The following is a 27,066-nucleotide window of genomic DNA, read 5'->3' as shown; positions in this document are numbered from 1 at the left end:
ACTCTCCCCTGTCCCCTCCACCCTCACCTCCAATGAAAAGTGCAAGGAGCTCATGGAATTCTTTGAAACTAAGATTGAGACCATCCGTTCAGCTGCTTCTGCCGCTTCCCTCCCTTCCCCTAGCCCACCAAGCCAAACTTCCCCTACGGTTCCCACCTGCCCTAGCCCTGAACTCGTATCTTTCTCTAGTTTCTCTCCTATCTCCCCTTATGCCCTGTCCGAGCTCATCTTGACCATGAGACTCACCTCCTGCTCCCTCTACCCTATTTCTGCCAAACTTCCCTTCCTGGCTCCCCCATATTAGCTGATATTGTTAACTGTCCCCCACTCCTTCAAATCTGCCGTCATCAACCCCTCCTCAAAAAAATCCACCCTTGACCCCTCTGTACTTGCAAACTATCACCCCATCTCTAACCTCCCTTTCCTCTCCAAAGTCCTTGAAGGTGTTGTCACCTCCCAAATCCGTGCCTATCTTTTCTGCAATTCCATGTATGTCCCTCCAATTGGGTTTCCGCCCCTGTCACAGTACTGAAACAGCCCTTATCAAAGTCACAAATGATATCCTATGTGACTGTGACCGTGATAAACTATCTCTCCTCATCCTTCTCGGCCTGTCTGCAGTCTTTGCCATGTTTGATGTGGAGATGCCGGTGATGGACTGGGGTGGACAAATGTAAGGAATCTTACAACACCAGGTTATAGTCCAACTGTTTTATTTGAACATCACAAGCTTTCGGAGGTTATCTCCTTCGTCAGGTATAAGATATGATATGCGATTTGAGAACCTTTCACTCATTCACCTGACGAAGGAGATAATCTCCGAAAGCTGGTGATTTTCAAATAAAACTGTTAGACTATAACCTGGTGTTGTAAGATTCCTTACATTTGCCATGTTTGACCACACCATCCTCAGCTAACGCCTCTCCTCTGTCGTCCAGCTGGGAGGGACTGCACTCGCCTGGTTCCATTCTTAACTATCCAGTTATAGCCACAGAATCACCTGCAATGGCTTCTCTTCCCGCTCCCGCTCCGTTACCTCTGGAGTCCCCCAAGGATCTATCCTTGGCCCCAACCTACTTCTCATCTACATGCTGCCCCTCGGCGACATCATCCGAAAACACAACGTCAGATTCCACATGTACGCCGACGACACCCAACTCTACCTCACCACCACATCACTCGACCCCTCCACTATCTCTCATTTGTCACACTGCTTGTCCGACATCCAGTACTAGATGAGCAAAAATTTCCTCCAACTAAATATTGGGAAGACCGAAGCCATTCTCTTTGGTCCCCGCCGCAAACTCCGTTCCTTGGCCACCGACACCATCCCTCTCCTTGGCCTAAGGCTGAACCAGACCGTTTGCAGCCTTGGTGTCCTATTTGACCCTAAGATGAGCTTCCGGCCACATACCTGCTCCATCCACCAAGTCCGCCTACTTCCACTCCCGTAACATCGCCCGTCTCTGCCCCTGCCTCAGCTCATCTGCTGCTGAAACCTTCATCCATGCCTTTGTTACTCCTAGACTCGATTATTCCAATGTTCTCCTGACTGGCCTCCCATCTTCAACCCTCCATAAACTTGAGCTCATCGAAAAATTTTATGGCCCGTATCCTTACTTGCACCAAGTCCCGTTCTCCCATCACCCCTGTGCTTGCTGAACTACATTGGCTCCCAGTCCGGGAACACCTCGATTTTAAACTTCTCATCTTTGTTTTCAAATCACTCCATGGCCTCGCCCTTCCCTATCTCTGTAACCTCCTCCAGCTCTACAACCCTCCGAGATCTTTGTCCTCCTCCAATTCTGGTCTCTTGCGCATCCCTGATTTCCATCGCCCCACTATTGGTGACCGTGCCTTCAGCTGCCAAGGCCCTAAACTCTGGAATTCCCTCGCTAAACCTCTCCGCCTCTCTCTCTCTCCTCCTTTAAGACGCTCCTTAAAACCTACCTCCTGTCCTAATATCTCCTTATGTAGCTCGATGTCAAATTGTGTTTAATAACTCCTGTGAAGCACCTTGGGACGTTTTACTACATTAAAGTCGCTATATAAATGCAAGTTGTTGTTGTTGTTGACCAAGGTTGTTTAATTACACAAGTAGAACCCTTGCCCTTTAGGGGAATGTACAGGTCTTGTATTCTACTAAATACTTTTTTGAACACCTCCCACTGTTCATCCGTAGTTTTATCAGTTGGTATTTTTGCCCAGTCTTGTGGTCAATTTCTGCTTCATCCCTCCAAAGTCAGCCTCACCTAATTTTAAAACATTGGTTCGTGATTCACCCTTCTCCCCCGCAAACCTAATCGTTCTACAGAGGGACGATATACCAGAGGGTTCAAAGACTGAATCTATTTGGTTAGAGTTAAGGAACAGAAAAGGAGCTGTTATATTGCTGGGTGTTTACTATAGACCCCCAAATAGTGAGAAGGAGATAGGAGCAAATCTGTAGGCAAAATTTCAGAGAAATGTAAAAATAATAGGGCAGTAATAGTAGGGGACTTCAATTACCCGAATATAGACTGGGAAAAAACAGGGTAAAGGGCAAGGAGGGTGAAGAATTCCTAAAATGTGTACAGGAGAACTTTCTTAATCAGTATGTTTCTAGCCCAACAAGGAAGCAGTGCTGGATGTAATTCTGGGGAATGAAGCAGGGCAAGTGGAATGTGTTTCAGTGGGAGAACATCTGGGTAATAGTGATCATAATATAATTAGGTTTAAAGTAGTTACGGAAAGGGACAAAGAAAAAACAAAGGTGAAAATACCCAATTGGAAGAGAGACAATTTCAGAGATTTGAGAAGGAATCTACATCAGGTGGACTGGAAACAAAGATTGGGCAAGAAAACAGTAAATGAGCAATAGCAGGCCTTCAAAATGGAGATAGTTTGGGTACAAACCAAACATATTCCCATGAGAAGGAAAGATAGGGCATACCAAGCTAGAGCTGCCTGGATGACAAAGGAAATAGAGGTTAAAATAAAACAGAAAAAGGAGGTTTATGACAAATGTCAGGTACAGATTACAGTCAAAAACCAAGCAGAATACAGAGAATGCAGGGGGAAATTGAAAAAGGATACAAGAAGGACAAAGAGAGAATATGAGAAAAGATTAGTGGGTAACATAAAAAATCTTTTATAAATGTATAAAAAGTTAAAGGAATGGTGGGGCCGATTAGAGACAAAGAAATCTTCTTGTGGAGACAGAGGGCATGACTGAGGTACTGAATGAGGACTTTGCATGTGCGTTCACAAAAGAAGACGATGAGGTTAATGTTGCAGTAAAGGAGGAGGGAGTAGAGATATTGGATAGGATAAAAATAGATAGAAAGGAGGTGCTAAATAGGTTGGCATCACTCAAAGTGAACAAGTCCCCTGGTCCAGATGGGATGCATTGTAGGTTGCTGAGGGAAGCAAGGGTGGAGCTAGCAAAAGCTCTGACCACAATCTTTCAATCCTCCTTGGATATGGGAGTGATGCCAGAGGACTGGAGGATTGCAAATGTTACATCTCTATTCAAAAAAGGGGAAAGGGATAAACCTAGCAACTATAGGCCAATCAGTCTAACGTCAATGGTGGGAAAACTACTAGAGATCTTCACTTGGAGAAGCATGGTTAATAAGGGATAACCAGCATGGATTTGTTAAAGGCAAATCGTGTCTGATTAACCTGGTTGAGTTATTTGATGAAATATCAGAGAGGGTTGATGAAGGTGGTGCAGTAGATGTTGTATATATCGACTTTCAAAAGGCATTTGATAAAGTGCCACATAAAAGACTTATTCGGAAAATAGAAGCACATGGGATTAAAGGGACGGAGGTAACTTGGGTACGTAATTGGCTATGGGATAGGAGGCAGAGACTAGTGGTGAACGAATGTTTTTCTGATTGGAGAGAAGTATGCAGTGGGGTCTCCCAGGGGTCGGCATGAGAACCATTGCTTTTCCTCTTATATATAAATGACCTGGACTTTGGGTATAGGGAGTACAATTTCGAAGTTTGCGGTTGATACAAAACTTGGCAACGCAGTAAATAGTGAGGAGGATAGTAGCAGACTTCAGGAGGACATAGACAGACTGGTGAAATGGGAAGACATATGGCAGATATAATTTAATGCGGGTAAGTGCGAAGTGCTGCGCTTTGGGAGGAACAACATGGAGGGGCAGTATAATCTATTTTGAGGGGGTGCAAGAGCAGAGGGACCTGGAGATGCATATTCACAAATCTTTAAAGGTGGCAGGGCAAGTTGATAAGGCAGTTAAGAAAACGTAAGGGATACTAGGCTTTGAAATAGGAGCATTGAATACAAAAACAAGTCATGCTGAACCTTTACAAATTACTGGCTAGTCCTCAGCTGGAGTATTGTGTACAATTCTGGGCACCACACTTTAGGAAGGATGTCTAGGCCTTGGGAGAGCGTACAGAGGAGGTTTACAAGGATGATACCAGGGATGAGGGACTTCAGTTATGTTTAGAGATTGGAGAAGCTGGGACTGTTTTCCTTCGAGCGTAGAAGGTTAAGGGGAGACCTGATAGAGGCTCTCAAAATAATGAGGGGTTTTGATAGAGCAAATACGGAGAAACTGTTTCCTCTGACAAGTGAGTCGGTAACCAGAGGTCATAGATTTTAAATTATTGGCAAAAGAACTGGAGGGGAAATGAGGAGAAATTTTTTCACACAGAGTTGTTAAGATCTGGGACGCTCTATCTAAAAGGGTGCTGGAAGCAGATTCCATAGGAACTTTCAAAAGGCAACGGGACATGTACTTGAAGAGGGCCAATTTGCAGAGTTATGGGGAAAAAGCTGGAGCGTGGGACTAAATTGGACAGCTCTTTCAAAAAGCCAGCACATACACGACGGGCCGAATGGCCTCCTCCTGTGCTGTAGGATTCCATGATTCTAATATCAAATTCGATCATGGTCACTGTTGGCTAGGTGTTCCCTTACCATTAGATTAATGACTAATTCAGGCTCATTACTTATTATTAAATCTAAGATGGCCTGTTCTCTTGTTGGTTCAAGAACATATTGTTCCCGAATATACTCAAGAAATTCGCTGCCTTTGGGACTCGAGCTGTTCTGCTTCTCCCAGTCCAGGTGAAAATTAAAGTCTCCCATTATAAGTACTCTGTTTTAGCAACAAATTTCTCTGATCTCCACGTTTATGTATCCCGCTACTTTATCACTGCTAGCTGGAGGTCTAGAAACAAGTCCCACCAAGGTCTTGCATCTTTTTCTATTCCTCAATTCTACCCATAGCGTTTCTACTGCCTGCTCACCCTTGCTGATATCCCTTCTTTCTAATGCTGTAATAGTGTCCCTTATCAATATTGCTACTCCTCCTCCTTTTCCAATTTCCCTATCCTTTCTAAAGACCTTATAACCTGGAATATTTATCTCCCAGTCATTCCCAGCCTGTAGGTCTCAGTGATGGCTACTACTTCATACCCTTTTAGCTGAATTTTCACTTCTAATTCACTTGTCTTATTTCTTATTCAACGTGCATTAGTGTATAGTACTTTTAATTTGGCAATAGACCCTGCCCTGCCTTTATGCCCTGATGTTGTCTTTAACAAATATTTTAACTTATCACATTCCTTGTTTTATCACTTCTATCGTATTTTGATCAGTTATTTTGTTATTATTTCTTATATTCTTTTCCAAACCTGAAGTATTTATATTACCTTTAACACTACTGATCACCTGGACTTTGCTCTCATCCCATTTTTTAGTCTTTAGACTATTTTTATTTTTGTTTCTGTCTGAGCACCTCCCCATGGGCAGGCACATGGCAGATGAAATTTAATGCAGAGAAGTGTGAAGTGATGCATTTTGCAAGGAAAAATGACAAGTGGCAATATAAATTAAATGGTACAATTTTAAAGGGAGTGCAGGAACAGAGAGACATGGGGGTGCACATACACAAATCGTTAAAGGTGGCAGGGCAAGTTGATAAAGTTGTTAAAAAAGCATACAAGATCCTTGGCTTTATAAATAGAGTACAAAAGCAAGGAAATTATGCTAAACCTTTATAAATCACTGGTTAAACATTAGCTGGAGTATTGTGGCCAATTCTGGGCTCCACACTTTAGGAAGGATGTCAAGGCCTTGGAGAGGGTGCAGAGGAGGTTTACTAGAATGGTACCTGGGACGAGGGGTTTCAGTTGTCTGGAGAGACTGGAGAAGCTGGGATTGTTCTCCTCGGAGCACAGAAGGTTAAGGGGAGATTTAATAGAGGTGTTGAAAATAATGAGGGGTTTTGATAGAGTAGATAAGGAGAAACTGGTCAGTAACCAGAGGACACAGATTGAAGGTAAGTGCCAAAAAAGCCAGGAAGATGATGAGAATTTTTTTTACTCAGCGAGTGGTTATGATCTGGAGTGCACTGCCTGAAAAGGTGATGGAAGCAGATTCAATAATAGCTTTCAAAAGGGAATTGGATAAATACTCAAAAAGGAAAATTTTTCAGGGCTACAAGGAAAGACTAATTGGTAGCTCTTGTAGAGAGCTGGCACAGGTAGTGGGCCGAATGGCCTCCTTCTGTGTTGTATGATTCCATGAAAGAAGCGTACCAGTCTGGAGAGAGAGAAGAGTACCAGTATGAACCACAGGGGTTGGAGAAGGAAGTGTCTCTGTGAAAAGACGGGGAGTTGGACAGGGCGCACTGTTTCTGTGAACTGAGCCTGGAGAGGTTAGACTGCCCATGTGAATGGGGTTTCAGGGGCTGCCATGTAATGATTTATTGACTGATTGTTATGTTTCTTCCTCCTTACATTAAAGTGAAATAAGGCAACTTCCTACACTTGAGTGCCATAGAAATACAAGGTGTTGCTATGCAAGAACAAAGTCTACATCAATGCTTTTTGCCATTGTTCCAATCCTACAGGCCATTATCATAATCATTATCTCATTCAGCTAAGGCACTTGCACACATGTAGGCTTACTGTGTTACACTGACCTAGTATTACATTCTGATGGTGCAAAAATCAAGAGTTAATTCTGACTCATCACAACATATATATATTCCAAAATGAATTAGTTTTGGTTTTAAATGTTGAATCGCAGTGCAATCTTCCCATCGACCACCCATCGAGCATCTAAACTGTGTCAGCTGTGGCTCAGTGGTAGTACTCTCACCTCAAGGGTAGTAGGTTGTGTGGTTCAAATCCCACCCCAGATACTTGAGTACATAATCTAGGCTGACACTTCTGTGCAGTACTGAGGGAGTGCTGCATTATCAGAGGTGGTGTCTTTCAGATAAGGCATTAAACTGAAGTCCCATCTACTCTCTCAGGTGGTTGTAAAAGATTCCATGGCACTGTTTTGAAGAAGAGCAGGGGAGTTCTCCTCATTATCCTAGCCAATATTTATTTCTCAATCAACATCACTAAAAAGCAGATTATTTGGTCATTATCACATTGTTGTTTGTGGGAGCTTGCTGTGTGCAAATTGGCTGCTGCATTTCCTATATTACAATATGACTACACTTCAGAAGTACTTCATCAACTGCAATGCGCTTTGTGACATCCTGAGGTCATGATAGACGCTATATAAATGCAAGTTCTTTTCTTTCTTAAACTGAAAATCAGCCCCCTTGAGATTAATTATGATTCCATATATATCTTTCACAGAACAGTTTAGTAGACAGTGACAAATAGCTACACTTTGTTTTGAGATTATAGCAAATTAAATCTGGAAACACTTTCAAATTCTTGTGGGACAAAATGTTTTCCTGTTTAAATGGCCGATCTCAAGTCTATTTTGTTCAAATTGATGACTGTCTCTTTGTGGCAACCTTGAAATTCTACGTTAGTTTAATCTGTTTTTGCCCCGGGGGACCTGAAGTGACAAATTATTCTCAGGAACTGTGTCAAACATTATTTAAAAAACACAGGTAGTGTTTGGATAGAAATTCACTTTCTTTCTACATTAGCAGTCACACGTAATGAGATTCCAGGGGGAGGGAGGGGTGGGGGAAGAGGAGAGAGAGCAATGGCATTGGTGGTTTCACTGCAAAATTTTATAAGGGAATGGCCTTTCAGACCCTCGCCTTATAAAAGATATTTTGACATCTGAGAGAGTGAAGATCTTTGGAATACCACCTCCGAACTAGTTACTTTACTCATTCTTAGATAGGTTCAAGACTCTTTCGATTTTGCCTCCTTCTGCCCAACTTCTAGGCCGTTGTTTAGGTAACTCCAATTATAGATGGCCGGAATACCAATGGTCAATCCAATTTTGGAATTAAGAACCAAGTTGTCTCCGGTCTGGATTGCCATGGCTTTCCGTGTATTTATATAATGCCTTTAACATAGTGAAACATCCCAAGGAGCGTAATCAGACCAAATTTGACAAGAGCCACATAAGGAGATATTAGGACAGGTATCCAAAAGCTTGGTCAAAGAGGTGGCTTTTAAAGAGCGTCTTAAAGGGAGAGAGAGGTGGAGAGGTTTAGGCAGGGAATTAATTATAGGGCCTAGACAGCTGAAGCTGGATCAATCAGTTAGGCTTCTTCTAAGCAGGACTAGGATAGTTTACATAGGCTAGACTTGAATTCCCTTGAGTATAGAAGATTAAGGGGTAATCTAATTGAAGTGTTTAAGATGATTAAAGGATTTGATAGGTTAGACAGAGAGTAACTATTTCCTCTGGTGGGAGAGTCCAGAACAAGAGGGCATAATCTTAAAATTAGAGCTAGGCTGTTCAGGGGTGATGTCAGGAAGCTTTTCTTCACACAAAGGGGAGTGGAAATCTGGAACTCTCTCCCCCAGAAAGCTGTTGAGACTGGGGGTGAATTCAAAATGTCAAAACTGAGATTGATAGATTTTTGTTCGGCAAGGATATTAAGGGATGTGGAACCAAGGCAGGTAAATGGAGTTCAGATTCAGATCAGCCATGATCTAACTGAATGGCAGAACAGACTGGTGGGAGTGAATGATGAACTCCTGTTGCTATATTCCTAAGATTTCAAACCAATGTAAGGAAAACAAGTGCGGTTACCTCCCTGAACTTCAAGGGCTGCAAAAGCTAACCAGTTGACAGCCCTATTTTGTTGTGTTCAGTAAGGTGGGTCTGCAGGTAAGTACCAGTGTCTACCAATGTAGACTTTGCCACACTCACAAGGGGTGGAATAGACACCAGACTGATTCCAGCTGAGGCAGCAGCTGTAGCACTATAATTGGCCTGGTCTAGGGCAGGGCAAAATTAGCCAGGATTCCTGCTGCTGACCGGCATCCAATGCCCCCCTGTTAGAAAGTACCAATGTATGGATGCCAGGCATCGGGCAAGGATAAGATTGGGCTCAGCCGTGATGGCACGCCTCCACCCCACCCCCACATGATCAAATAGACTGCTGACATTCACTCATAATAAAAACGGCCACTTGGTTGTGGAACCAAACTTAATTGTCAGTGCCAGCCGCGGCTCAGTGGGTCGCACTCTCACCTGAGTCTCTAGATTGTGGGTTCAAATCCCACTCCAAAGACTTGAGCACAAAATCCAGGCTGACATTTTAGCTCAGTACTGAGGGAGTGCTGCACTGTTGGACGAGACATTAAACCGAGGCCCCGTCTACCCCCTCAGGTGGACGTAAGAGATCCCACGGCACTATTGGAAGAAGTGCAGGGAAATTCTCCCCAGTGTCCTGGTCAATATTTATCCCTCAATCAACATCGCCAGAAACAGATTATCTGGTCAATGTCTCATTGCTGTTTGTGGGACCTTGCTGTGCGTAAATTGGCTGCTGTGTTTCCTACATTACAACGGTGAATTCACTTTAAAAGTACTTCATTGGCTGTAAAGCACTTTGAGATGTTCTGAGGTCATGAAAGGCGATATAGAAATGCAAGTTCTTTCTTACTTTCTTTAACAGAGAACTGCCTGTGGATCCATACCTCAGTCATGAGTCATTCCATCCCTCCCAGAGAGGAGAGGAGAGAGCAGGAGGGGGGAGTAAATTCTAAAAGAAATATAACTGGAAACTTGTAATCAAACGACAACTCTCAGCATGCAAAGCAGAACATCTAACCAGTGCAAGGAAAACAAGGGTGGATCTTCCAGCTAGTTCACTAACTACCAGTCTGTTTGTTGTACAAGGAACAAATTAGTGTCATTTAGGTTTAATAAGAGGCCTTGTGATAAGTAATATCCTTGCACAGTCAAAAGAAAGAAAAGAGCTGCTATGTGGTACCGCATAGTAGACTGGTGAATAAGATCAGAGCATGTTGAGTCAGGGGACAAGGAGCAGAATGGATAGCAAACTGGCTACAAAACAGGAAACAGAGAGTAGAGGTTAAAGGTAATTACTCAGATTGGCGGAATGTGGATCGGTGCTGGAACCACTGTTGTTAATATTTACATAAATGATCTGGTCTCTGGAATAGGAAGTATAATATCAAAATTGATGAATGACACCAAATTTTGAGGTATAGTTAATAGTGAGGAAGACTGCGACAAAATACAAGAAGGCGTTAACAAACTTGCAGAATGAGCGTGTAAATGGCAAATGAATTTCAATGAAGATATATGTGAGGTGGTGCATTCTGGTAGGAGGAACAAGGAGGCCACATATTCCTTGGAAAATAAGAGTCTAAATAGAGTAGAGGCGCAGAGGGATCTAGAGGTACAGATACACAAATCACTAAAGCAGCAACGCAGGTTAACAATGCCATAAAAAGTGCAAACAAAGCACTGATGTTCACTTCTAGAGGAATAGAATTCAAAAACAGAGAAGTTATATTAAACTTACATAAAACCTTGGTTAGACCACACTTAAGAGTACTGCGCACAGTTTAAAAAAGGATAGAGAAGCACTGGAGAAAGTGCAAAAAAAATTTACATGGATAGTTGTACACAAACTATCCAAGAAGTGAAGATCCTCTCCTTGTTACTATACACTGGAAATACACCCGGGTTCAATGTTTAACTATTTATCTACTGATCATTCATCTTCATTTTAATTCTGCGATGTAAACACTGAGATGAAGTTAATTCATACAGTATAACATAGCAGGGGCGGTTATTCTATGTGCGAGTTATAAAGTCCTTGCCAACACCTCTGCGTAGATTCTGTCGTTGCTGTTTTAGCTCAGGAGGACCCACAACAGTTAAGGTCTGAGGTAAAATACTCAGGGCAGGGATTCATAAAACAGAACCATCAAGTGAATTAAAAATGGTGCACAGGAAGAACTGAAACACAGAAAGGTCTGGAGTTGAAACTCAAAGGTTAGGACTGTATTTCTGAACTGCAGACCAGACAAGGTGAATTAAAATGGTCTCTTACCGCATGACGAAATCCGCCTTGTCGATCTGACTGCCACAATCACTCTTCTTCAGAATTCCGCCATTTCCCACCACCGAGCACTTTTTCAATGGTAACTGGAATGGTGTATCCTAGCAACACCAAAGAAACCTGCTTTCAGTGACTGGATTCAGCCTGTCCTGTTTTATTTAGACCTTTAGGCTTCTTTGGCCTTTAACATCCAGTAGTTTTTTCACAGAATTTTCTAATACCATTTCTTTCGCAAAATTTTAGTTTACCTTTAAGATCCCACATACACTATACAAGATTTAAGACCCATCATACACTATACCAGGTTTAAGACCCATCGTACACTATACCAGGTTTAAGATCCCTCATAGATTATACCAGGTTTAAGACCCCTCATACACTATACAAGATTTAAGACCCATCGTACACTATACCAGGTTTAAGACCCCTCATACCCTTTACCAGGTTTAAGATCCCTGATAGATTATACCAGGTTTAAGACCCCTCATACACTATACAAGATTTAAGACCCATCGTACACTATACCAGGTTTAAGACACCTCATACACTATACCAGGTTTAAGACCCCCTCATACCCTTTACCAGGTTTAAGACCCATCGTACCCTATACCAGATTTAAGATCCCTCATACACTATACCAAGTTTAAGACCTATCGTACCCTATACCAGATTTAAGACCCATCTTACCCTATACCAGGTTTAAGACCCATCTTACCCTATACCAGGTTTAAGACCCCCTCATACACTATACCAGGTTTAAGACCCCTCATACCCTTTACCAGGTTTAAGACCCATCGTACCCTATACCAGGTTTAAGACCCATCGTACCCTATACCAGGTTTAAGACCCCCTCATACACTATACCAGGTTTAAGACCCCTCATACACTATATCAGGTTTAAGACCCATCGTACCCTATACCAGAATTAAGACCCATCTTACCCTATACCAGGTTTAAGACCCATCGTACACTATACCAGATTTAAGGCCCATCTTACCCTATACCAGATTTAAGATCCCTCTTACATTATACCAGGTTTAAGACCCCTCATACACTATACCAGGTTTAAGACCCATCGTACACTATACCAGATTTAAGGCCCATCTTACCCTATACCAGATTTAAGATCCGTCTTACATTATACCAGATTTAAGACCCCCTCATACACTATACCAGGTTTAAGACCCCTCATACACTATACCAGGTTTAAGACCCCTCATACACTATACCAGGTTTAAGACCCCTCATACAATATACCAGATTTAAGACAATGGAAAGGTTTTCACAACGGAAAGGATTGTGCCCTATTCACACTATTAAAAACATGCCTGTGAATATTTTGTTTTATAAACTGAAATAACTTTCATATTTGTAAATATGTAAAAATTTCATCTGTACTTTAGTTCATAGTTTTTTGCTCTTTCTAAGACCATTCAGACTGAATTTAGGACTGAAGTCAAAGTACTGATTGTTAACCTGGGGAAACATGGAGAAGATTTCATTGTTGACAGCAAGTGAGTACAGGAACTCTCCATCAAACCAGAGGCTCTTTCCCATGGGAGAGTTCAACTTTGTTACAGCAAACAGCCGCTGTGCATCACAACACTGCTCGAGCAGTCTCCTACAAGAAAACAAGAACCGTTTTAAATGGGAAAACAAGAATCATACAGGGAGATGTGACAGCAAATTTCACAAATCTGTACTCCTGGGCTTTCCCTGGCAGTGTGAATATCTGCAACTGAGGCGCACTTGAAACATCTGGGTCTTTTTTTTTGTTAAGAACAACTCAGGTTATGAAGCCGCTATGTTAGAAGCGTATAAAATTATGACAGGATCGGGCAGTGTAGTTAGTAGCAAACTATGTCCAGTCATTGAGGGGTGTAGAATGAGGGGCCACAGATACAAGATCAAATGGAAGAGATTTCAAACAGAGGGCAAGAGAAACATCTTCGCACAGAGAGAAAATTGGCCCTATTTGTTCTTATCGCTGTAGGACAGCCTGCTGCAAAATAAAGAATCATTTTAATAATCCATTTTTCATCATTAAGCGTTACCGGGGAACCGTCTTATGGATAAATTTCAATTCTGGATAATAATTAGGAGGGGTAAATCGACAGCTGGTAAACTGAAAGTTTTTACAGTTTTGTTTGACGTCACAGCTCCCACTGATTTGCATATCAGGCAATAATCAGACACAAAGTCGTAAATTCGCAGACAGACACTTTACACAAAAGCTACTTGTTCCATCCCAGGCCTCTCTGGGCGTAGATTTTCTGGCCAGGTGCGGCAATTTAAAGCAGAAATTAGGCTCGTTCGCTCTAAAAGCCCATTTTAAATAGGCTGGAGAGGAGCTCCATTGGCATCAGGTTTCTGGAATGGGGACAGGCTCTTTACATTTTTTGTGCCCCAGTTTTTATAGGTTATTTTTTGTAATGTGTTATTTTGATCAAGAGAATTTTTTTTCAACGTTTCTGAAATTTTTTATTAAAAATTGTTGGAATGATTTTTGGCGACACTTTTACTCATCACAGTAAATATTTTTATACACTCCCAAAAAGCAGTTAGTGAGTAAAGAACTTACAGGACATCAGCAAGCTAGCAACAGATGGGAAAAAGAGGGCAATGAAAAGGAGTTGTGCCCAATACCAACTTTCACAGCTCAGGGAGCATCAAAGTATTTAGCTGAAGATCCCTAGGGTTGTCAACAACAACAACAACTTGCATTTATATAGCACCTCTAACACAGTAAATCGTTCCTGCTCCTCCTGTGCCACCACCACTTGCTCCTCTACCCCACCAAGGCGTTAGTCGCTGCTTAGTGGTAGCACTCTCGCCTCTGAGTCAGAAGGATGAGTCAGACGCCCACATCCTGTGAATGAATAAAAAAAAGAGCCCCACTTGCATTTATATAGCACCTCTAACACAGTAAATCGTCCCAAGACGATTTACAGGAGCATTAACAGAAACGATATGACACCGAGCCACAAAAGGAGGTATTAGGACAGGTGACCAAAAGCTTGGCCAAAGAGGTAGGTTTCAAGGAGCATTTTAGAGAGGTCAAGAGGTTTAGGGAGGGAATTCCAGAGCTTGGGGCCTAGACAGCTGAAGGCACAGCCGGCAATGGTGGGGCGATGAAAATCAGAGATGTGCAAGAGGCCAGAATTAGAGGAGAGTAGTGAAGGAAAGATAAACCCCAACTACATGATTGAAGTGGGTGCTAGATGAAAGATAGCATGGTAGAAGGTCAGCAGGCATCCGCGCTGTGCTACCTGCACTTGCAATATGCCAATGAACCACATCAGTAGACCTCAGCACACCTACCTGCGAGGACTGACTACCTATACAAGCTCTAGGCCGACAAGGGGTTGGCTACAGAGATTTGCTGTCTGCTACAAGGGCACCCAAGGAAAAGGCTGTGAGACAAGGCGTGCACTGCCACCAACCTCAGCATTTATCCCTCCAACTCCAGGCCAGCATTGCTGTAGCAGCTTGTGTGCTGCCAACCCATGTGTGCCAAATAGGTAACTAATGCATCAGGCAGCATGGCCAAGGACTTAAGAACATACAAAATCAAGGGGCAGGAGAAGACCAGCCGGTCCATCAAGCCTGCCCCAGACTTTCCCTATGGCGAGCAAAGAAGCATATCATGGCTAACTGAATTCATCACACACAGCGGTATGTGGGGTCACCGATGGCAACCAGTTGGCCATCTGGCCGGCAGTTTCCTGCTCCTCCTATGCCACCACCACTTGCTCCTCTACCCCACCAAGGCGTTAGTCGCTGCTTAGTGGTAGCACTCTCGCCTCTGAGTCAGAAAGTTGAGTCAGACGCCCACATCCCGTGAATGAATAAAAAAAAGAGCCCCACTCCAGGGACTTGAGCCCATAATTCAGGCTGACACTCCCAGCGCAGTACGGAGGGACTGCTGCATTGCTGGAGGTGCCGCCTTTCGGATGAGACGTTAAACCGAGGCCCCGTCTGCCCTCTCAGGTAGATGTAAAAAATCTCTTGGCACTATTTCGAAGAAGAGCAGAGGCGTTTTCTCCGGTGTCCTGGCCAACATTTATCCCTCAACTAACATCACAACAGATTATCTGGCCATTATCACATTGCTGTTTGTGGGACCTTGCTGTGCACAAATTGGCTGCTGTGTTTCTTACATTACAACAGTGACTACACTTCAAAAGTACTTCTTTGGCTGTAAAGCTCTTTGGGATGTCCTGAGGTAGTGAAAGGCGCTATATAAATGCGAGTTCTTTCCTTCTGCTTTCTTTCACCTGGCAGCTCCTCATGAAGCTCACTAACTTCATCCTCCAGGGCGTGCGTAGCTGTGCTGGCGCTCGCGAACTTTGGTGAGAAGGATGCTGCGAGGTGCTGTCGTGCTTTGACCACTGGTAGATGTTGGTAGGGTGCTCTCCCTCAAACAGAGCTTGCTTTGCAAAGGGTGGGAACGAGACATAACAGCAGGGTGGTGTCAGCCCTGAGCTTGGTCAAGGGAAGCAGCTTCTCCTTTCCTACCCTTCACTAACCTTATGTGGCAAGATGACCAAGGTTACCTTCTTCAAGCCTTTGTGATTTCTGAGCCCTACTCCCGTTTGGCGCTGTTCGTTTGTATTACAAAAAGCAACAAAGGGATACAAAGAAATTAATAAGAAGTGCAAAAAGATATATGCAAAAGAACTTGCAAGGGATGTCAAAGCTAACAGCAAACAAGTTTTTGTAAACATATTTTTAAAAGGGTGGTAAAGGGGAATGTGGGCTCTTTAAAGATGCAGGCGAGACTATAATGGAAAATAAGGAAGTGGCAGACTTGTTAAATGAATACTTTATATTTGTTTTCACAGTGGAGAAAGAGGACAAAATAGCAGTGGTGTTTAAAATAATTAAGGGAACATGTGTTCTATTTGTACATTAATTAATTAAGGGAACATATGTTCGATTTGCACACAAATGAAGAAGTAGTGTTCAACAGTGACTTAACCTTATTTTCACTACCATCCTTTTGAAAACTGAAGGCTTAAAGCAGTCAAGTCATTGGGCGATGAGTGTATAAACACTTTGTACTGCAGTGTTAACTTGTCAATTCAGTAACTTGGTGCTGTTTTATTGGATTCTTCCCAAAATTGACAATGATTTCTGTCTCTTCATTCTTGGTTTGGCTTATTGTGTTATTGGATAAGCTGGATATGTTTCTACACATAGCCTTGGCTCAGTGGTAGCACTCTCACCACTGCATTGGGCCAAGGGTTCAAGCCCCACTCCAGAGACTTGAGCACATAATCCAGGCTGACACTCCAGTGCAGTCCCGAGGGAGTGTTGCATTGTAGGAGGTGCCATCTTTTGGATGAGACATTAAACCGAGGCCCCGTCTGCCCTCTCAGGTAGATGTAAAAAAATCCTATGACTGTTCAGGGTCTGCTCAGACGAGGAGGAACGCGATGGACACCTACAGACGCTGAAAGACGCCCTAGTAAGAACGGGATATGACGCTCGACTCATCGATCGACAGTTCCAACGGGCCACAGCGAAAAATCGCATAGACCTCCTCAGAAGACTAACACGGGACGCAACCAACAGAGTACCCTTCGTCGTCCAGTACTTCCCCGGAGCGGAGAAACTACGCCATGTTCTCCGCAGCCTTCAACATGTCATCAATGACGACGAACACCTCGCTATGGCCATCCCCACACCTCCACTACTCGCCTTTAAACAGCCACACAACCTCAAACAGACCATCGTTCGTAGCAAATTACCCAGCTTTCAGGAGAACAGCGTCCACGACACCACACAACCCTGCCACGGTAACCTCTGCAAGACATGCCAGATCATCGACACAGATACCACCATCACACGAGAGGACACCACCCACCAGGTGCACGGTTCATACTCCTGTGATTCGGCCAACGTTGTCTACCTCATACGTTGCAGGAAAGAATGCCCCAGAGCATGGTACATTGGCGAGACCATGCAGACGCTGCGACAACGGATGAACGGACACCGCGCAACAATCGCCAAACAGGAGGGTTCCCTCCCAGTCGGGGAACACTTCAGCAGTCAAGGACATTCAGCAACCGACCTTCGGGTAAGCGTACTCCAAGGCGGCATTCGAGACACACGACAACGCAAAATCGTCGAGCAGAAATTGATAGCCAAGTTCCGCACCCATGGGGACGGCCTCAACCGGGATCTTGGGTTCATGTCACGCTACACGTAACCCCACCAGCGAACAAATGTTATCTGTTTTTAATATAACGGGTCATTTGCTGTCTTTCTCTTCCTTCCGGATGTTTCTATGTTTCTGCCTCTCTCTCTCTGTTTTTTTTGGTTGTTTGTATATTTGGTGGCCTTGTAGGTAACACCTCTCTGTCTGCACACTGTGATTGCCTTGGCAACGGGCAGTTGGAAAAATTATCTGTAATCACCAGGTATTGTTCTGTGATTTATAAATGCGAAGAGTTCGAGGATTTCATTTCCACAACATTCACCTGAGGAAGGAGGAAGCCTCCGAAAGCTTGTGAATTTCAAATAAAATTGTTGGACTATAACTTGGTTTTGTAAAATTGTTTACAATTATTCGAAGAGCAGGGAAGTTCTCCCGGTGTTCATTGCTGTGTGCAAATTGGCTACCACATTTCCCTATAGTACAACACTTCAAAAGTACTTCATTGGCTGCAAAAATGCTTCGGGACATCATGAGGTTGTGAAAGGTGCTATATAAATGCAAGTTCTTTTCTTTCTTACACCCCTATTGCTGACTTATGGGCCCCGGTATTTATGGGGGGGGGGTATTTGCAGGAGCAAGGGGGAAAACTGAGAAAGCGGGGGTTCTGCCAATATTAATGGCGGGACCTAATTATCATTTTTTAAATTCTGTTTCCCACTAGACAGCTGGCCAGATTGACAGGCTGGCCGGCTGCCGGACAGGAAAGCCAGCGGCAGGAGGCTGCAGCTGGGGACCGCCGAGGATGGTCCCAGGCAATCGGGAGAGATTGGGGCTTGGTGGGGGAGCGGGGCAAGGGGTCAGAGCCCGGCAATTCGGAATGAGAGATCGGGGCCCTGGATCAGGACTTGGTAGGGGGGAGGGATGTTGAAGAGCCCGGCAATCGGAAGGAAGGGTGGGAGAGATTGGGGGTCGGGATCGGGACTTGGTGAGGGGGGGGGGGGGCGGGGCCTGTGTCAGCTGATTGTGGGACAGGCCGGAGATCGGGGGGGAGGGGGTGTCGCCAATCGCGGCAGCAAGGAGAGGCCATGATCGGCAAAAGGGAGGCCGAAGGTTTGCTTGAGGGACTCGGGGGGAGCACTCCTGCTCCTCCTGGCTCACAAGGAATGCTCTAAAAGGCACTTACCTTCTGGAGTTGGCTGCTCCCATCTCCATTTTGCTGCCAGGTTTCCCAACAGTGTAGTTGGGAGCCTGATTTAAATATGATAATGAAGTGTCCCACCTCTCCAAGACAGGACACACGCGCGCCTCACAACCCCCCGCCAGAAAAACAGCAACTGGCCGTACGCGTCGGGGTGGGGACCCGTTCCCCCATTTTTAATTTTAATTTCCCCCCCCCCCCATCCGACCCTCTCCCACCCGTTGAAGAGGGGTTAATATTGAGGCCATGATCTCAGTAAGTTGGACATTAAATTTGATGTGTGATGCTTTACTGTATTTTTCCAATGGTAGCAGGAAACTCCATTTGTGCATGAGTAATTACTAGACTTTTAAAACCAAATACTCCACATGGCTTGACAACTGTTGGTTCGTAGTGATGTCTATCTATTTATAAATGTTTACAAACTCTTACACACCTTCAGTTACCTTAAAAAAATCCAAACAGGCTTTACACAGATCATAAAGTTATACCATTAAGATCTCTGAAATTGGAACACAAATGGGCCTCACATTGTAAGTTTGCGCTCTACTAGATCTGCACCCAATGCTATTCAGATATTCAGATCCACCTAACCAAAAAACAAGCCAGTCTGTTGTCAGTTTTCCAATGGATTGATATGCATTAGTATACTACTGAAGTAAATGTCTAACGTTCAGGTACTTGTATCCTAATAACATTAGATAAAGCCTAAAGACCATAGACTGAGTTGGAGTCTGTACATAGTCTGAACATTTTTAGAATATCACCAAGCACCATTTTCTAAAATTCTTGAATGTTAAGAGTGAGACCAGAATAAGGGAGAATGCACCGAATCATCCACATTGCTGTGATCACAGGTGGTTAGGTAGTGTGGGATTAATGTACACTCAGTGTTATTTAAACTAGCCAGCTGAATGCATCTGTATTTTGAATGCAGGGATGATATCTCTTGGGCTGCGGTGCAAATCTCCTGTTCAAGTTCCAGTTGTGCCCTAATGCAGGTTAATCTTGAGACCACGTGTGAGAAAACACCTGGGCTCAAATAGCATCTTCAGCCATATCTAGATGATGCCCAAACAGTTTAAGATTTTATAAGTGGGTTATTTTTATGATGACAAAACTAAATAATGATAACTGAGAAAAACAATAAGATTATTGGCAGATTGCAATTTCTGATTGTGTTCAATTGATTTGATTTAATTCTATGATTTGAAATTGTGTTGGTTTTGAAACTCATCGCTTGAAACCCACATCCTGTTTTGGTGCAACAGCTGGAATGGTTAAGACTTGCCAGTTGTTTTGTATTTTTAGTTGAGAGGAAACAACCTCAATTTGTTTTTTTTAACATTTTCTTGTTTCATTGTGCCCGACATCAGTTTAGCCAAATGGGCGGGTCAACGATACTGTCCTAGACACCTGCTAACTTTAATCTAAACTGGCTATTAGCACGTGAGAATGCTTGACCTGGGGACATATCTTCATCCATTTATTGGAGGAAACTGCCTGATCTCCACACTCATGCAGCTAAGATTGAGACCATGGTAACACAAACTTGGTTCTCACCACTTTGTTGTGGCATCAGTTGGGTAACTTTGCTCTGCCAATTGATATTTTAACCCATGCTGTTCCATGGATAAAATATCCCACCTGGATGTGATCAGCTGCCGGTGCCACGGATGACTCATCCCATGCTAGTGCTCAGTTGTGTCAAAGATTGACCCAGACACAACCAAATTGGGTTTTGAGGTTGTAAGATTCTGTTGAAAGAGGGACGGAGACCCTGTTGATGGGGAGGGAAAAGGAGGGAACAGGAAAACAAACTTTTTTTGGGATGGGGAAAAGGAGGAAAAGGCGGGACACTGTTGACGAGAGGGAGACCTTCCTGGAGGAGGTGGAGGAGGGGGGAAGAGAGAGAGAGACACACACAAACAAAACAAACATTAGTAGAAACTGACCGAGACCCTGTTGAGGGAGGGAGAGGAAAAATAAGAAAAATATGTCATGGTGGGAGGAAGGGAAAGCACTCATTGAAGTGAGACAGGGAAAGACGGAGAAATACCAACTTTGTTGACGTGGTGAGGGAGAGAAACCAACCCTGTTGTCAGGGAAGTCAGGAAAGGATAGTGGGAGGGAATAAATTTGTTTCTATTTTGTTCCCTTGCAACCACTGTGTCTGTTAGTCACTGAAAGGCGGGTGGGTCATGTTGCCAGTTAGGTGTAGGATGGGATTAGGTGTGTGAGCAGTGGGTCAGTGGATGGGGTTCGTGTGTCTGGGTGGATGCTTCAGCCCAAAGAGAGAGATGCCTGGAGCTAGGCAATACAGGCTGTTCATAGTCGGTTATGGGGAGGTGGGAAGCAGAGAAATGAGGCCAGTTGGGAGAAAGTGCTTCCTCTTTGAGTTCCAAACTCTTTATTTTTTCTGCTGTGAGAGGCAGAATAAGGCTCTGGGAAAACAGTAGTTCTGTCAGTCTTCGCCATGTCACTTTGTGAATCCACTTAAAATCCTGCTCCGTTCCTGGTCCAGCCTCAGGCCCTGTTAACACTTTCTCCCCTCCTTACTCCAGCTTCAGATCCCACACCCGGCCCAGCTCTCTCCCATCTTCATTCCCTGCTCACTCTCCATTCCAGCTTCACATCTGGTGTGCTCTCGGTTCTAGACCACACGTACGCCCCAGTTTCTGTCTCACCCATGCACATTGCATCGTTTCCTAGATGGGTCAGTGTAGATCATAGAAACCACAGCTCCAGATCCGCCGTGACAACGAGTAGGAAGACCATTCAGCCCAGGGTACAGATACGTCCCAGCCCCCAGTTTATTTCTCACCCATGCATGGTGCAGAGGTTCACAGATGGCCTGACTCTCTTCCTCCCCCCCACCCATACTCTGCTTCTCACTTCGAACCTGCTACATACCTGTTGTCTTGCTGTGTAGTCTGGCCTTTTTTATGAACAAAAAATTCATTTCCACCTATTCTGTGGGAGGAGCCAGTATCTGTACCCACCATCTACCAGCTTGGCTGTACCAGTGGGTGACCTGAGCTTCCTGATGTGTGCTGGAGGGGTTGTTGCAACATTGGCACCCTCATGTTTTGTGGACATGCCCATGAAAATTGGGCTTTAATTTTGAACCAGGTTAAAGTGATCATAGGTCCTATGACTCGTTGGGAATACAGATGTAAATCCCTTTGGATTTCGGAGTGGTTTTCTAATTGACTTTAATGTATCCCGATCTTTGGAAGTCTGGTTAGTATGCCTATACAGCCCTGTATTCCGTCTGGAACTTGAGGAAGTCAACCCAAGTCAGAGATAATCACGTGTCTTGATTGTGTTCCTCTTTGGATTTGTAAGCACGATGGGCTTTTTACCATCTGTATTTATTAGTTGTCTTATTCCTACAATATGTGAAACATTGTGCCTGCCCTCTGCTGTGAGTGATCAGGCCAAGGTGCTCAGCCACAACAAGATTACCAACCATGAAGGGACAGGGGTCGATTGGACAAAGTCAACAACAGATGATTTCCTTGTCTTTTCAGCCGAAGTCATAAATAAAGTGAAGCTACAGCCTGTAGACACTCATCCACCAAGCAAGGTCATGTTAAGGTAGTTACAAGGTGAGAGAAAATTGAAGTGAAAGCAGAGGGCCTTTGAAGCAGTACTTGTAACTCCTTCAGAGCAATCAGGAGCAGCCTGAGAGGTAGATTATAGTGCAGCACATCACGAGGTCAGGAAGGTCATTAATGAAAGGGTCAGTCAGTTGTGTTAATCCACAGGGGGGAAATGAGCACACAAAAAGGATCCTGAATTGTTCTTCTGTTGGCTAAAGTTTGTTGTAAACAACAGTCAAAAAGACTATCTGATGGGGATCAGAAAGTCCTGCTTGAGTTGGCTACACTTGTAGGTGTAAAATCTTTAATCTTCAATTGGGTTTTACTTTAATGTACTGCATTGTTTAAATCTCCAAACTTGAAAAGCAAATTCTGAAAAGATTTGAAGACTGAGGAGTGCACAACACTACGGGTACTTTCTGAAATCGATTCCTGGCCAGTAGGAGAGAACTCCTTTTCATGATGGCAAAGGATGTTTTCAGAGATCTCCTGTACTTGTGTACAGTGTTCAGTCTCTGATTCTCCTTCCCTGTCCATTGTATGTTATTCTCTCTGATTTTTATATTTCTTCTTCTGTCCTGTTAACTCTTAACATATTCGTGCTTTCAAAGGAGCCGCCAGGAGCAGACTGGGCTGAATGGCCTCCTGTGCTGTAAGATTCTATGATTCATATCCTGGCTGAGAGAATGAACTGTTAAGTGTTCTTGGGTCTCTGTCAGTGCTGCTCTGGAGCTGGTGGTTAGGATGACCCAGCTTCTAATTTCATTTTAAATTTACTTGTCCCTTCCTGCTCACACCCTCTGCCAGGATTTCTGCACATTTTGTTCCTCCTTTTCCCTATGGTAAGACTTTGAGTTACACAGAGGCAGTGCTTACTGTACATGCTAAGAAGCCTGACAACTGTCCCTAATACAGTAACTCGCATGTAGAGGGCCAGAGAAGTGGGGAACCATCGAGAACTCTGGAAAGGATGTGAAGAGAGTAATGGAGAGAAAAGCGGCCTATAAAAACTGGTTCTGGTATTTCGGATTGAGCTGGAGCTTCTGCATTTCTGTATCACTTCCACAGCCCTTTTTCTTTCTGATCAAGCTTGTACTTAGCCAACCTCATTTCACTTTAAACCTGTCACTGCTTCATCACTGGAGATTGACCCCCCCACACTATGCCTCATTTGTGCTGGGGGTGTGCTTTCACTAAAGTTGTCACGAGACTTGCTTGCTACTGATTCAAACAATGAATGGACGTTCAGCCCGATATACTGTCTCCCCTCTGCTGGTTTTTCCAACCAGTAATTTCCAGATTAGTGGTTAGAAATTGTGGCTGCACTGGAGGGGAGTGTGTGCAGCACAGAAGGAACTTCTCATTCATACCAGGTCTGTGAAGACAGAGAAAACACGGACATTGGGATGGATTCTGGCTGAATCGTGCTGTCAGCCACTGAAATAACTCGTCATTGTCAGCAACAGGAATTGCTGTTTGATTTATCAGTGTGCACACTAGAAACAGCAGATGGTTTAATGCCATAGCTAACTGCTGTTATGGAGGTGTGGGAGTAGTAATCCTTAACCTAAATTTGACAGCAGTTAACCCATTTCACGGAGGGCAGTCAGAAATGTCTCCTCTTCAAACTTAATGTCCGACTGCAGTATTTAAAATTTTGTATGCTCCTGCATTACAAAAATGCTGTGGTTGTATGTAAGATAGGTGCATATTTTGATGAACAGATTTTGTGTAATTCAAGATATAACTGTAGGAGGCAGGCTTCGCCTCTTGAACTGAGTGTTACATGCTAATTTTTTTGTTCAGGAGCCAGCCAGTGTTTTGCTTGAGGGACATGCTTGCAAATGCTGCCAAACACTAATAGAATGGGGGGCTGCGTCTGCACTTCCTCCTACAGTAAGTTCCCGATTTCAACCAGGCAGCTGTGGGCAGTGTCCAAGTGAAAGGCAGGCACTTTCTGCACAGGAAGGGAGGACAAAAATAACGAAGATCAATATTTCTCACATAGTTCAACATGAACACAACACTTTTAGTTGCTTTATGGAAGGTAGGATAGCAGTCCCTTGCTGCTTTTGCGAGAGCGGAGAGGAACAGCACTTGACTCCCACGGGCCGGGCAGCTTGTGAGTGTAGACCCATGGGTACGTTGGAGGAACATTTTCAAGTGAAGGGTGAGTGGGCACAATTGGCTCTGAGGCTGAATAATGAGCACCACTGCTTTAGACAAAATGGTCTGCTGTGCAGACTTTATTGTCATAGTCTGTGTGGCTCAATGCTACACCAAACTTTGCACTTACCTGCTAAGCTATCATGGTGTGCAGATTTCTCCCCATACCCCTCCTTTACCAAAGACTGCAACTCATCTAGGGTAATGTTGTGCAGGTGATCAGTGCCTCAGCCAAGTGATGACACTGGATAGTGGGTATTGTCAGGTTAGTGCACTCTTCATCAAATGTCCACACTTGAGCACTTCCAGGAGTGGGACTGAATATTGATCCAAAGTGGGAATGCATAGTGATGAGAGGTGGGAGCCTGAGCATATTGTGTGCTCCATCCCCCACTTATTCAGCACAAACCAAGGACGAAACCTGGGACCTTCTGGTCTGTATGGCACGGTACCATTATCATGTGGCCCACTTGCTCACTAGGCCATTGTGCTGTACAAATTAAAACACTAAGTGTTGTTAAAATAAATGTGACATCTACATTAACATTGAATATCCAACTTTTGCAGCTTGTGCATTAAATTAGTGCTCCAACGGTAATGATATTTTTAACTATCTGCACATAATTAATCAAATATACGTTTGTAGTTTCTTTTGCATTTATACCAAGAACGTCTTGAACTTGAACTTGATTCACAGTGAAAGTCCCGATACATTTCCCCAATAATATATCTTGTTTCAGGTTGAAAGTCCCTATATTCTACCCCAATAATGTATCTTGTTTCAGGATGAGAGACCCTATATTCTACCCCAATAATGCATCTTGTTTCAGGATGAGAGACCCTATATTCTACCCCAATAATGTATCTTGTTTCAGGATGAGAGACCCGATATTCTACCCCAATAATGTATCTTGTTTCAGGATGAGAGACCCTATATTCTAACCCAATAATGCATCTTGTTTCAGGATGAAAGACCCTATATTCTACCCCAATAATGCATCTTGTTTCAGGATGAAAGACCCTATATTCTACCCCAATAATGTATCTTGTTTCAGGATGAAAGACCCTATATTCTACCCCAATAATGTATCTTGTTTCAGGATGAAAGACCCTATATTCTACTCCAATAATGTATCCTGTTTCAGGATGAAAGACCCTATATTCTACCCCAATAATGTATCTTGTTTCAGGATGAAAGACCCTATATTCTACCCCAATAATGTATCTTGTTTCAGGATGAAAGACCCTATATTCTACCTCAATAATGTATCTTGTTTCAGGATGAGAGACCCTATATTCTACCTCAATAATGTATCTTGTTTCAGGATGAGAGTCCCTATATTCTACCTCAATAATGTATCTTGTTTCAGGATGAGAGACCCTATATTCTATCCCAATAATGTATCTTGTTTAAGGATGAGAGTCCCCATAATCTATCCCAATAATATATCTTGTTTCAGGATGAGAGACCCTATATTCGACCTCAATAATGTATCTTGTTTCAGGATGAGAGTCCCTATATTCTACCTCAATAATGTATCTTGTTTCAGGATGAGAGGCCCTATATTCTATCCTAATAATGTATCTTGTTTCAGGATGAGAGACCCTATATTCTATCCTAATAATGTATCTTGTTTCAGGATGAGAGTCCCTATATTCTACCTCAATAATGTATCTTGTTTCAGGATGAGAGACCCTATATTCTATCCTAATAATGTATCATGTTTCAGGATGAGAGTCCCTATATTCTACCTCAATAATGTATCTTGTTTCAGGATGAGAGACCCTATATTCTATCCTAATAATGTATCTTGTTTCAGGATGAGAGACCCTATATTCTATCCTAATAATGTATCTTGTTTCAGGATGAGAGTCCCTATATGATACCTCAATAATGTATCTTGTTTCAGGATGAGAGTCCCTATATTCTACCTCAATAATGTATCTTGTTTCAGGATGAGAGTCCCGATATTCTACCTCAATAATGTATCTTGTTTCAGGATGAGAGTCCCGATATTCTACCTCAATAATGTATCTTGTTTCAGGATGAAAGTCCCTATATTCAACCCCAATAATGTATCTTGTTTCAGGATGAAAGACCCTATATTCTATCCCAATAATGTATCTTGTTTCAGGATGAAAGACCCTATATTCTACCCCAATAATGTATCTTGTTTCAGGATGAGAGTCCCTATATTCTATCCTAATAATGTATCTTGTTTCAGGATGAGAGTCCCTATATTCAACCCCAATAATGTATCTTGCTTCAGGATGAGACCCTATATTCTACCCCAATAATGTATCTTGTTTCAGGATCAGGGTCCATATATTCTATCCCAATCATGTATCTTGTTTCAGGATGAGAGACCCTATATTCTACCCCAAGAATGTATCTTGTTTCAGGATGAAAGACCCTATAATCTATCCCAATAATGTATCTTGTTTCAGGATGAGAGACCCTATAATCTATCCCAATAATGTATCTTGTTTCAGGATGAAAGACCCGATAATCTATCCCAATAATGTATCTTGTTTCAGGATGAGAGACCCTATATTCTACCCCAATAATGTATCTTGTTTCAGGATGAGAGTCCCTATATTCAACCCCAATAATGTATCTTGCTTCAGGATGAGACCCTATATTCTACCC

At 43.3% G+C, this 27,066-nt stretch overlaps 1 protein-coding gene across 1 annotated transcript in view; it reads right to left on the bottom strand.

The window, feature by feature from the left end:
- st8sia1 (ST8 alpha-N-acetyl-neuraminide alpha-2,8-sialyltransferase 1) overlaps positions 1–27,066 on the bottom strand; it is a 91,533-nt gene that overhangs the window by 35,137 nt on the left and 29,330 nt on the right. The window contains exons 2-3 of the mRNA XM_068004721.1: positions 12,761–12,905; positions 11,276–11,385 (exon numbers count right to left, since the gene is read on the bottom strand). Of these exons, the coding sequence (XP_067860822.1) occupies positions 11,276–11,385; positions 12,761–12,905 (255 nt within the window). The remainder of the gene's footprint in view (positions 1–11,275; positions 11,386–12,760; positions 12,906–27,066) is intronic.

The sequence above is a fragment of the Heptranchias perlo genome, chromosome 24 (assembly GCF_035084215.1).
Source record: "Heptranchias perlo isolate sHepPer1 chromosome 24, sHepPer1.hap1, whole genome shotgun sequence".
In the NCBI taxonomy this organism is placed as follows: Eukaryota; Metazoa; Chordata; class Chondrichthyes; order Hexanchiformes; family Hexanchidae; genus Heptranchias; species Heptranchias perlo.
The sequence above is the reverse complement of the archived record's forward strand: the minus strand, read 5'-3'. Positions and strand labels throughout refer to the sequence as shown.